General features: G+C 38.5%; 1 protein-coding gene across 3 annotated transcripts in view; it reads left to right on the top strand.

The window, feature by feature from the left end:
- DHX9 (DExH-box helicase 9) overlaps positions 1-12,964 on the top strand; it is a 48,598-nt gene that overhangs the window by 6,368 nt on the left and 29,266 nt on the right. For 2 of the 3 annotated variants that reach the window (XM_025368297.1, XM_025368289.1), the window contains exons 4-7: positions 7,647-7,758; positions 9,233-9,345; positions 9,940-10,088; positions 12,449-12,495. In XM_025368297.1, coding sequence (XP_025224082.1) covers positions 7,647-7,758; positions 9,233-9,345; positions 9,940-10,088; positions 12,449-12,495 — 421 coding nt within the window. Of the gene's footprint in view, positions 1-7,646; positions 7,759-9,232; positions 9,346-9,939; positions 10,089-11,490; positions 11,628-12,448; positions 12,496-12,964 lie in introns of all 3 variants that reach the window. The other variant, XM_025368306.1, reaches the window with a different exon arrangement.

Genomic DNA, 12,964 nt, shown 5'->3' with positions numbered 1-12,964 from the left:
GGTGGCGGGCACCTGTAGTCCCAGCTACTCGGGAGGCTGAAGCAGGAGAATGGCGTGAACCTGGGAGGCGGAGCTTGCAGTGAGCCCAGATCGCGCCACTGCACTCCAGCCTGGGCGACAGAGCGAGACTCCGTCTCAAAATAAAAAAGAAAAAGAAATCTTATTTTCTTCCATTCCTTTGCCTAACGATAGACTTACTTTTTGGTAGATTAACTGCTGGATAATTATAATATTTTACAGTCTTTAATTTCATTGGTTTGCCTCTCTGTAAAATGAAGGGATTGGGCAAGATGATCTTGAAAATGCCTTCTGGTTGAGAAAACAGTTTTACATGTTTGAAGTCCTTGAAGTCTCTATTCATTCTTTATCTTTTAGGCTCTTCTCTATAGTCTTGTAGATCTGCTGGTGACAAATTCTCTTTATTTTCTTTTCTGAAAATACTGTTATTTTACCTTCTTTAAGAATACTTTCACCGGATATAGAATTCTGGGGTGCCAGACTTTTTCCCCCTTTCAGTATGTAAGTGGAAAAAAAAAGTTTTTCTTCTTCTCTCATACCCCAATAATCAACACAGAAGATTTCTGTGACTAAATGAGGGGCGGGGGTGGGAGGCTTTTTCCACACACACCAAGCCAGCAATCAGTTCTGCAGCAGACAGTAGCTGGGTATCCTCCAGTTCAACTCTGACACTGTATCCTCCAGTTCACCTCTGACACTACCTGGAGATAGCGTCAGATCCCACAGGGTGAAGGCTCAGTCCCACAAGACTCCAGTCCCTTCAGACACCACCTTGCAAGTCTGGGCCTCTAGAACTTCTGCCTAACTAGCTTCAAGTTATGGTTTTCATGACTGCCTCTTTGGGGTCAGTTAATTTGCTAGTGTGGCTTACAGAACTCAAGAAAACCTGCATTTATAAATTATAAATAAACTATTATAAAGGATACTACAAAATACAGTTGAAGAGATATATAGGGCAAGATATGGAGGAGGTGACAGGGAGCTCCCATGCCCTGCCTCGAACACCATTCTTCAGGAACCTCCACGTATTCTGCTATTTGGAAGCCCTCCAAATCCTGTCCTTTGGTTTTTATGGAAACTTCATTATTCAGTATTGATTAAATCGTTTGCCAATGGTGACTTGACCTTCAGCCCTTCTCCCCTCACCAGAGGTTGGTAGGTGGAACTGAAAGTTCTAGCCCTCTAATCTTTTCTTGGTCTTTCCAGTGACCATCCCCCACACCGAAGCTACCTAGGGCCTGCCTGCCGGCAGTCAACTCATTAGCATACAAAAAGTCTCCACTTAGGAGATTATAAGGATTTAGGAGTTCTATGCCAGGGAAAGGGGATTGAAGACCAAATACCTTTTTTTTTTTTTTTTTTTTTTTTTTGATGGAGTTTCGCTCTTGCTGCCCAGGCTGGAGTGCAATGGCATGATTTTGGCTCACCGCCACCTTTGCCTCTGAGTTCAAGCAATTCTCCTACCTCAGGCAGGAGTATCTGGGATTACAGGCATGCGCCACCATGCCCGGCTAATTTTTTTTTTTTTTTGAGACGGAGTCTCGCTCTGTCGCCCAGGCTGGAGTGCAGTGGCCAGATCTCAGCTCACTGCAAGCTCCACCTCCCGGGTTTACGACATTCTCCTGCCTCAGCCTCCCGATTAGCTGGGACTACAGGCGCCCGCCACCTCGCCCGGCTAAGTTTTCGTATTTTTTAGTAGAGACGGGGTTTCACCGTGTCAGCCAGGATGGTCTCGATCTCCTGACCTCGTGATCCGCCCGTCTCAGCCTCCCAAAGTGCTGGGATTACAGGCTTGAGCCACCGCGCCCGGCAATTTTGTATTTTTAATAGTGATGGGGTTTCTCCGTCTTGGTCAGGCTGGTCTCCAACTCCCAATCTCAGGTTATCTGCCTGCCTCAGCCTCCCAGAATGCTGGGATTACAGGCGTGAGCCACTGCGCCTGGCCAGAGACCAGATATGCTTTAAAGATAATATGACATTGTCTACTTCCTGTTTTCTGTAAGAAGTCAGCTAAAATCGAATCATTCTCTCCTATATGTAATGTGGTGGTCTCTGTTTTTAATATCTTTTCCTGTTATTTTTGGTTTTTAGTAGTTTGACTTATGTTGTGACTGGGCATGAGTTTTTTTTGTATGTGCGCGCTTGTTCAAGGTTTGTTGAGATTCTTGAATCCATAGATACATGTATTTCACCAAATTTGAGAGACTTGGCTATTATTTAAGATATTTTTTGTTTTATTTTTTCTTCTTTCCTCTTGGGGTTTATATTTAAGACTTTTGATATCCCACAGCTCCCTGAGGCTCTCTTTCTTTTTTTCTTTCGTATCATTTTTTCCACTCTTCTTCAAATTGAATAATTTTTATTGATTATCTTCAGATTCTGTGATTGTTTTTTTTCTGTCCCTTCCATTTTGCTAAGCCCATCCAATGTATTTCAGACACTACCATTTTCACTTTTAAAAATCTCCAGCTTGTTCTTTTTTTATGTTTTATTTCTCTGGTGGCTTATGTTTTCATTCATTATAAGTGTATGTTTGTAATATAAATATGGATTTCTTTTATGTCATGAAGCTTAATTCTAATAGCTGCCTTAAAATCCTTGCCTACTACTGTTAACATCTAAGTCATCTCAGGGTTAGATTCTATTGATAGGTATATTTTCTTGAGGTTGGATCACATTTTCCTTTTTGTGTATCAAATAATTTTGGACTGTATCCTGGGCATTGGAATATTATGCTGTGGAGACTCTGAATAGTGTTATACTCCTCCAGAGAGCATTGATGTGGTGGTTGTGTTTTCTTTTTAATCAGGCATTTAATTTGATCGAACTCAAACTACAAGTGCTATCTTTTGGGTGTTAACTCAAATCTCATCTCAGTTTTCTGATTATTTAAATAGGACAGCCATGGAAGAGCCCTTCAGGTCTCCTTTGGAATCTGCCCTGTACATGTGTGGTTTTCAAGGACTAGCCAGAGATTTCATATAAAGAATTTGGGGCTCCTCCTCTCTGGCTGTTTCCTTTCCAGCATTCCCTCACTTTCTAGCAGCTTTGCTTTTCCTGAACTCTAATTCTGATTCTTCAGGCCAAAAAGATGGTTTCATTGGAGTTTTAGCTGCCTGGGATGGCTTCCCTCAGGCTAAAAGCTACAAATAAGCTGGAAGTAGACCTTTGATACTCCATGCTTCCCCATTTTAACTTCTCTCAAGAATCTACCTACTATTTTTTGGTTATTTTTTTATTGCCTGCACATAGTTCTGGTGTGTTGTATGTGTGTTTGTATTTTTTCCCCCTAAAGTTTGTTATTTGCAGGAGGGTCAGTCTTACAGGAACTTATTTGGCCTCAACCAGAAGTAATCTCATATGTCATTTTTTTATTAGTGTTTTAACATGGCTCAGATGTTTTCTATTAAATGCTCCGTGGATTTCCTACTTTTCTTCCTTACTTCCTCTGTTCCAGCTACACTGTACTTCTTAATAGGTCTTCAAATATGCCCTTATCTTTCTGCCTCAAAACTTTTATACCTGTTTCTTCTACCTGAAGTACTCTTCCCCAGCTGTCCTATTTTATATTATAAATTTACTGTCATCCTCAGATTACTTCCTAAACTCCTTCAGTGCTTCATTTTTCTCCATAACACTTACTTTTTTTAACTCAGTGTTTCTCAACTGAAGAAAATTTTGTCCCCCCAAGGAACGTTTGGCAATGTTTGGAGGTATTTTTGTTGTAATTGGAGGGGGCCACTGACATCTAGAAGGCGAAGGCCAGAGATGCTGCTAATAACCAACAGTGCACTTGACAGCCTCCTAGAACAAAGAATTAACCAGCCTAAAATGTCACCAAGATGAGAAACCTTGTTCCAACGTAATTTATTTTTGTTTGATTGTATGAGAAGAAGTTCATGAGGGCAGGGTTTTTTTTGTTTTTGTTCGTTGCTCTGTCCCCAACATTTAGAATGGTTCCTGGTCTATAGCAGACCCTTGAATGTTTTTTGGTTGGCTGAATAAATGAATGGATGAATTTGGGGGAAGAAATTATAACAAGCCATTTCTACTTTTAACCCCATAGTCCATTCTTGCATTGCTATAAAGAAATACCTAAGACTGCATACTTTATAAAGAGCAGCGATTTAATTGGCTCACAATTCTGCAGGCTTTGCAGGAGGCATGGTACTGGAGTCTGCTTGGATTCTGAAGAGACCTCAGGAAACTTAGAATGATGGCAGAAGGTGAAGGGGGGAAGCAGGGATGTCCAGGAGCAAGAGAAAGTAAAGGGGAAGATGCCACACACTTTTAGATGACCAGATGTCAAGAGAACGCACTCGATGTTGCTAGGATAGCAGTACCAAGGAGAGTGGCACTAAACCATGCGTGAGAAACCCACCTCGTGATCCAGTTACTACTCTTAAGGCCGTACCTCCAACATTGAGGATTAAAATTGGACGAGAGATTTGGGCAGGGATATGTAACCAAGCTGTTACCAGCTACCATCTTCATCTTACCTCCTCGTTCTAGGCAAATCCTTTTTCATATCATTTATTTCATCTGAAACTTGCCCTTTCATGCAATACATGGCATTTGCCAAAAGTGAGCGTGTAGAGGGTATTTTAAAATTTTTTTGCTGTGGACAGTTGTAGAATATTGAAACTCCGTGTTTCAATCATCTGGCTGCAGCACTTTCAATTTTATTCATTTCTAACTGCTCCCCTTTCTTAGATTATTTTGGAGCATCCTGACATCTTATTCATCTGTTAATATTTGTTTTTAATTAAAATAATCCTTTTGTAAAAAAATGTGTTATAATCAAACCTAAAAGAAAAATTTAAGAATAGTGTCTTAATATGATCAGATATCCAATTAATGTTGAGATTTTTCTGATTGTTTTATAAACTTTACCCCTCATGGGAGATTTGGTAATGTCTGGAGATGTTTGAATTTGAAGGAGGTGTGCTGATGGCGTCTAGTGGGTAGAAGCCAAGGAGTTAAAAACGCTGGTATTCAGAACAACTTTCTGCAACAAATTATCTGGTTGAAATGTCAGTGGTGCTAATGTTGAGAAACCTTGGTCTATAATCTCATCACTAGTTTTAGATAACTTATACTTTTAATTTGCTTTTTAAAATTATGAGTGAAGTCAAACATCTTTTGACCTTTAAGGATCATTTACATATATATATCTGTGTACTGCCTGTACGTGTATCTCCCCTTTTTTTCACTGGATTCTTGGTCTTTTCCTCTGCGTTTGTTTATATATTAGCAATATTAACTCCTTATCTGCGATGTGTCACAAATATTTTTTCTCAGTTTGCCCATTATAACTTGTGTTTTTTGCCATATCAAAAAATTTTTTTCAATGTAAAATATACGCACATACCCCCCCTTTTTTTTAAATTTAATCATCGTTCAGCTTTATTGATCACATCCTCCAACCCAACACATTTTTCTGTTTTCTGTGGCACTGGATTCTCTAATTATCTTTCTGTCTCTGACTGCGCCTTAATTTTTTTTAATCTTCCTCTTGGTAGAATGTGGAACCATATCCTTATGTATTCAACCATATCCTTAAGTATTCATACATAATACTACTACAAGCTTGGGTATTCTGTCAGATACTTGTGTCCTTTTGTAATGAACATATCAGGACTTGACTCTTACCTAGGCTAAATCATCCAGCTTCGGTGACAGAGCCAGACCCTGTCTCAAAAAAAGAAAAATGGCGTGGCGGCTCACACCTGTAATACCAACACTGGGAGATAGAGGCAGAAGAATCACTTGAGTCCAAGAGTTCAAGTCTAACCTCAGCAACCTAGACCCCATCTCTACAAAAATAAAATAGAAATATTAGCTGGGAATGGTGGTGGCTGCCTGTAGTCCCATCTACTCCAGAGGCTGAGGTGGGAGGATCACTTGAGCCCAGCAGGTTGGGGCTGCAGTGATCTGTCATTGCACCATTGCACTCCAGTCTGGGTGATGGTATAAGACCCTGTCTCAAAAAAAAAAAAAAGTTTTTAAGTGGGAACAGATTGTGAGAATAGAAAAAGAAATAAATGGACTATAGCACTGCCAATGTTGCTAAAATCTGTGTATTTTTGTTTAGATATTTAAATGTATATTTTAATGTGATAAATATATGTTGTGTATGCTATTTTTATAACCTACTTAAAGTATTTTCTCATATTGCTGACTCTAAGGCAGAGCCAAGATTATGTACTGTGACACTTTGAATACTCTTTATACCTCACCTGTTTTAATTTATTTTGAAATGTTAGGAAATCCTCCCCATCACTGGAAAATAGAAGTTGCATCACTCAAACACCTCAATTCTCATAGGTTAGGAATTTTCTTTTAGGTTGGTGTAGATAGAGAGTGGGATAGAGAGGAATTTGAGGCCCTGGAGTGGCAAGGTGGTAGAGGAGGACAAGTTAGCATTTTGGTGCCAGTACTGCCCACTGAATTTTTCTGGGCCTTGGTTATTAGGGCTGACCCTTCAGTAGGTTCTACTTTGTCTCCATAACCCCAACCTTGGAGGTTATCCTTCAAGGTATAAGCTCTCTAGAGGAAAGCAGAAAAGAAAAAAATTCACAATGTACTAATAACACCTAGCTTTAGAAATGCTGACACACATATTGGCAGAAGCAAAGTGGTAATGTGAAAAAGTAACAAAGCGGCCCAAAAACCCTAATAGACAATTGGAAATTTGAATTTAGAGCTAAGTGAAAATTTTAAATTATGATCATAGACTATTTAGATAACAGTGTCTGTCAAAACTCTGGAATGATAAGAGGAACAGTCATTTATTCAAAAGAACGTTGGTTACACTATTGCACAAAAAACAGCCTTTTGAATGAATTAGTAAGCTTTCATCTCAGAATAAAACAGGAAGAAATTAATAGCGATAAAATCAGAAATTGCTGAATTACAAAGTAAAAATAAGTAAAATTTTTAAATGTTCTTTGCAAACAGAAATAGTCCATCCCATCTAGTTAAGGAAAAGGTTACATAGATCTCAGTTCTTTATCCTAGAACCCATGTGGTTAGATGGGTTTGAGAATTCAGGATTTTCCTTAGTTTAGAAAACTAATACATTTTATGTAACAGCACATCTGAGGCAAAACCCTGTAATTAAACTTTCCTAATACAGCATATTAATGACTTTATAAGAAAAATATCTACTCAGTGATCATTTTAATAAAGGCTTTGGAAAAGGCATTTGATAAAATTAAACACTAATGACCAATAAAATACTTAAGAAATGGAGTAGAAAAATACTTTCTTGACTGCTTTAAAGGGTATTATCTAAAATCAGTAGTAAACACTGCACTAAAAATGGGCCCCAGAGCAGTGTTACTCGAAATGTTACAGTTTGTGAGGAGGTAAGTACAGAAATAAGTAGACATTTAGAAATACAGTATTGTGACAGGTTGTTCCCAGTGGATTAGGGGAAACATTCAGCCAGTTCTTCATTGCAGACAGTTTGAGATGCACTGCTCCACAGACTTAACCTCTAAACAAAGATGCTAATATTACAAAGAAAGGAGGTGTGACACATGGGTCTCTTAAATATTAAAAGAATTTACTAGTCTCTGTGAAGACGAAAGCACTGACAACTGCCTTGACTTTTTCTCTTGCAGGTAGCATCTCCTCCCCCACTTACTGATACTCCTGACACTACAGCAAATGCTGAAGGAGATTTACCAGCAACCATGGGAGGACCTCTTCCTCCTCATCTGGCTCTCAAAGCAGGTAAGGGACTTGAATTGCGTGCACATGATGGAGAATAAGATACATACAATCTTGATCACCATCTCTGTTTCTCATTTTGGGTAGAAAGAACTGCAGTAAACTCTTGATGTTAAGAGACAACCCAAGGCCTTCATAAATTTGCACATACTACCAGATCATTTATTTTTTTCTTAGAACGTGTGGTACAGCATAGTTGTTTGCTGTCATTAACTTTTACTAAATTTTTCTCTGAGTAAATAGATTTTGCATAGGCCAGAATATTTGGTGAAAGAATCTTAGGAATTGCCTTTTCTTGTTCCTTATTCTTACTAAATATATTGTTGACTTGTTTACCCTGTGGATCCTGGCCATTGCCGAATTCTATATGCAGTAAATCCTCAGTAGGTTCTTGGAAACTGCGGAATGACTTACAGCAGTCCTAGAATAATTTTGTTTCCTTCAATGTTATTCTCTTACAACATTGTTTAAAGTCTTCGTTTCCAAGAATCTAGCAATGACGTTAAGTGAGGACTTAAGTGTGTAGTCATAGCTTGTATTGGGATGTCTACCATACGGTAGATTAACTAGGATTTTGGTCAGATTGCTTAAGTCTCATATCTGTTATTTATTAAATAACAGTAGTATTTGCTTCATATGATTGCTTTGAGGGATAAACTTTTTTAAATGCATGTAATAAACTTAGAGTTAATCGTGCTAGCTGCTGTTTTTACTTATTTGGCGTTTTCATCAATAGTTACCTTATTTCCGTCACTAGTCCTAGCAGGTACCTATCTTTTCAGAGTCACACTTATCAAAGAAATGGTTTTATCGTTCAATCTGTTGTTACATATGTAACAAGTTTAAAACAAAGCTATATTGATAATATATGCTAAATTAGCCATTTCCTGTTACAACCACTTCTGTCATTCACTACTAAGATAGCTTCCCCCTGCATATTAGCCTCAGAATTTGTAGTCGGAACCTGTACTTCAGGGATTGATGTAACACTTTTCAAGTAAGCCATGGACATTTCAGGCTCCTTTCCAAATTGAAACCATGAATTTCTAAACATGGAGGGTCAAAATATAAATTAGGATAATCCTTTTTTTTTTTTTTTTTTTTTTTTTTTTGAGGCAGAGTGTCGCTCTGTCACCCAGAATGGAGTGCAGTGGTGCAGTGTTGGCTCACTGCAACCTCTGCCTCCCTGTTCAAGTGATTGTTTCACCTCAGCCTCTCTAGTAGCTGTGATTACAGCCACATGCCACCATGCCCGGCTAATTTTTGTGTTTTTAGTAGAGACGAGGTTTCACTATTTTGGCCAGGCTGGTCTCAAACTCCTGACCACAAGTGACCCACTCTCCTCAGCCTCCAGAAGTACTGGGATTACAGGTGTGAGCCACCATGCCAAGCCATAAATTAGGATAATTAGTTAATGTATTTAGGATTTTTCTACAGTTACTACTCATTAAGAGAACAATTTTTTTTCTTTTAACAGAAAATAATTCTGAGGTAGGGGCCTCTGGCTATGGTGTTCCTGGGCCCACATGGGACCGAGGAGCCAACTTGAAGGATTACTACTCAAGAAAGGAAGAACAAGAAGTGCAAGCGGTAAGGCCAGCACCCTAAGTTACATCTCTGAGAATGTGATTTGGGACTTAGTTAACAGCAAGGCTTAGGATATTAACAAGTTAGTAATTGGGTGCATTTTTTAAGAGGTTATTCGAGACTACTTATTAGCACAAGTCATCATAAAGCTAAACTACCCATTTACTCTTGTTATTCACATTACCTATGGAGGAAAAAGTATTTTTTCTTGGCAATAATAAAAAGGTTTCCTCTTCAACTTTATAGGAAATGTAATTATGTCAGGGGACCTTATTTTATGAGCACTTAGAGTAAAAAATGTCTTTAGTAGTATAGCTTATTTTTCCACTAAATGTATTCAGAGTGTTAAAACAAGCACAAAGAAGTTGTCATTTTTTTTTTTTAGGAAGAATTTAAACGCAATGTATTAACCAATAGCGTTATAGGGCCTTTAGATGCAGTAGAAACTAATTCTGGTTCAGTTTTTGACTAGGATTATAAACTATCAAAACAGCTTTTGCATTATAAAGGATAGTACAAAGACGGTATTAAAAATTTCTGGGCCTTAAGTGTGTATAACTAAACTTAATGCAGCCAAATTTATCATTGATTCTGCAGACTCTAGAATCAGAAGAAGTGGATTTAAATGCTGGGCTTCATGGAAACTGGACCTTGGAAAACGCTAAAGCTCGTCTAAACCAGTATTTTCAGAAAGAAAAGATCCAAGGAGAATATAAGTACACCCAAGTGGGTCCTGATCACAACAGGTTTGCTTGTTTCGTTCTTTTCCTTCTGTAGTAAGTTAAGGTGGTTTTGGATATTCACTGTTGAATATAATCTATTTTTGTACATTGGTTAATTGTGTGGATTAGAAGTGAGTTATTAAAAGATACGTTGATTTGCCCAAGAATAATTACTGATATGTATTGTGCAGTTTCCATGGTTTTCATGAGTGTGAATTTTAGCTGTGTTAGAAGTTCAGCGTAAATCTGCTTTTTGTCATGCTAGACATTTGAGATGCTCATTTGAATCTGAGAGGCAAAAGTCATAACCACAAGTGCTAGTTTGTCCCTAGTTGATTTAAAAACCAGCCAAAGGTGGTGATTTTTTTCACCTTGGTATTGTTAGAGGCCATTACGATTTCTTTAATGGGTCAGGTTAGATACTTAAGTTTTGAGTCCCAGAAGTACATCGTATTGCATCTACATCCACATTTCACTTAAGCCTTGAAAACTGCCAGCTTTCTTAGGAGTCCTATTGAAATTTAAGGGCTTATCTAAGTAAGGTCGAAAAGGAACAGCCTTGGTCTTTGTATGTGGGGTATACTTTTTTACTGTTAAATGTATAAAACTGAATATAAAGGGAGGTCGTTTTAACAGTATGTTTCTCAGCCTGCTTGCTGTTCTTCCTGAGAGCATTCCAGGGTGTAGTAATTATTACTCCCAGGAAGGCTCATATGGATTAGACTTTTCTGGGGAGCGATGTATTTTTATTAGAAGGGAGGGGAGGTTGTAATGGAAACCTTTTTGAATGATTCAGTTTGCTGTCCGTACTTATGAAATAAATTATCCAAATATATTTAAAAATATTTTTATCAAAAATCAAAGTGTTCTCCCTTGGATGCATCTAGCGACCCTGAAATAATTATTATTAATACAAAATTTTGTCACTGATCAAAATGATATTTAGAGCATGGTTCCCCCTTCCTCCCACTGTTTTGTTCAATCCTGAATTCTCAAGTATTTCTGGTGTCAGCCTTTTAAAACCCTCAGGTTGCAAAGGAGTGATACATTTGTTGATGATTTGTTTTCTTTCATATTTTGTCTTTCTGAACGGATTGGGCTTGGTAGCACTTGGTGACTTTAAGAACAATAAGATACCTAAGTGTGCCTGAAGCTCATCGTTGCAGACATTTTTTGTTATCAGTATCTTACCATAGATTTCTGATACAAAGCAGTGACGAATTCAGGAAAAGACAATGTGGGAGGCACAGACAATTGGGGGAGCCAGGACAGCATTGCTCTTTGTATGTCCTTTTATTTAAAGGCATAACAGACAGCAACACCAGAGGTCTGTGTTCATACACACATGTGCTGCTGCTTAGGCTGAACTAAGCAATCACATGGGAAACTATTGTAAACTGATTTCTGGTGTCGCTGTTCCCCCTAGGTGGAGGAGAATGAGATTGAGTGCTGACTTTAAGCCTGGCTGAGAAACATACTGGCATCGATGTCATTAATGAAAGGGTGGATGTTGTTCCCCTGAAAGCCAGTGGCCTTTGACCCCTGAAGCCGCTGTGCCTGAAGGTCAGTTCACACGAGGTATAGGAAGGAGTCTTAACATTTATTTTTTTCTTAAGCCTCACCCAGCCTTTTATTCACACCACCAAGTCTAGGTTAGAATGTATCTGAGCAGTGAAGGGACCAGAATGCATAGTTTTCAAAGGGCAGTTTTTCCCTTACTAAAACCTAAATTCATTTTTTAGACTCTGCTAGCAGTTTTAGATGTAATGTTACAACATGTGTTTTATTCTCCAGGACCTGATTTAAATAAATGTGATAAAAATAGGCTAAGTTTTTTGTCATCCAGGGCTGCTTCCAACTGCAGGCAGATGTGAGAACTCTGCCTCAGGAGCCATTGATTATGCACAAAGTGTATGTGCATGTGTGTTTGCGTATATTAGCTTAATAGATCGCAGTCATTACTGAGTGGCCTATGCAAAGGAATCTTACAATAATTATAACTGTAATGTAAAACATTTGGGGCCTGCTTTATTTCTTGGCTCCAAGCTAAGCGGAAAATTCCTTTTCATGGAATGTGTTGTAGCTCTTGAGACTCCAGCCTTTGGAATAAGAGTAAGTAAATATAAAATCTAATACCCTAACGTTTTCCTTTCATGAACAATTGGCTCATCAACTTTGATTATAGTTGTGTTATGCCATGTTGTATATTATATGAAGTTTATATACTTCATTTGTTCTAGGGTTGGGCAGAAATAAATGTTGGTAATTTTTTTTTTTTTCTGTGATTTGCCTAAGCAGTTGGAAAGCCTGCCTGACTTGGGAGACCTGGATTTGCCAGTTTCTAACAGTGAAATTTCTAACCTTGCTTGTATATGTTGTTACAGGAGCTTTATTGCAGAAATGACCATTTATATCAAGCAGCTGGGCAGAAGTAAGTGTTACTGTTACCCAATATTCCAAGTCTTTGTATAGAGAAGGAATCTTCACATTTAAGTCTTGAGCCACATATACAGAAACTGTATTATTGAAAGAGCACATGATATAAGATAGCATCTAGGGTATATTTTACAATATTAGTAATTATAAATTAGAGGCAAAGTCTCCCAGTTTGCATGTGAAAACAGACCGTGTTAGTGTAGTATTTCAAAGGTAAGACACAGTGAGATGATTAGGAGTCTGCCAGCGTCAAAGAATTTTAAACTTTTTTTTTTTTGAAACGGAGTCTTGCTCTGTCGCCCAGGCTAGAGTGCAGTGGTGTGATCTCGGTTCACTGCAAGCTCCGCCTCCCGGGTTCACCCCATTCTCCTGCCTCAGCCTCCCCAGTAGCTGGGACTACAGGTGCCAGTCACCACGCCCAGCTAATTATTTTGTATTTTTTAGTAGGGACAGGGTTTCGTCAT

The sequence above is a fragment of the Theropithecus gelada genome, chromosome 1 (genome assembly GCF_003255815.1).
Source record: "Theropithecus gelada isolate Dixy chromosome 1, Tgel_1.0, whole genome shotgun sequence".
NCBI lineage: Eukaryota > Metazoa > Chordata > Mammalia > Primates > Cercopithecidae > Theropithecus > Theropithecus gelada.
Note: the sequence above shows the minus strand (reverse complement) of the source record. Positions and strands in the feature narration are given on the sequence as shown.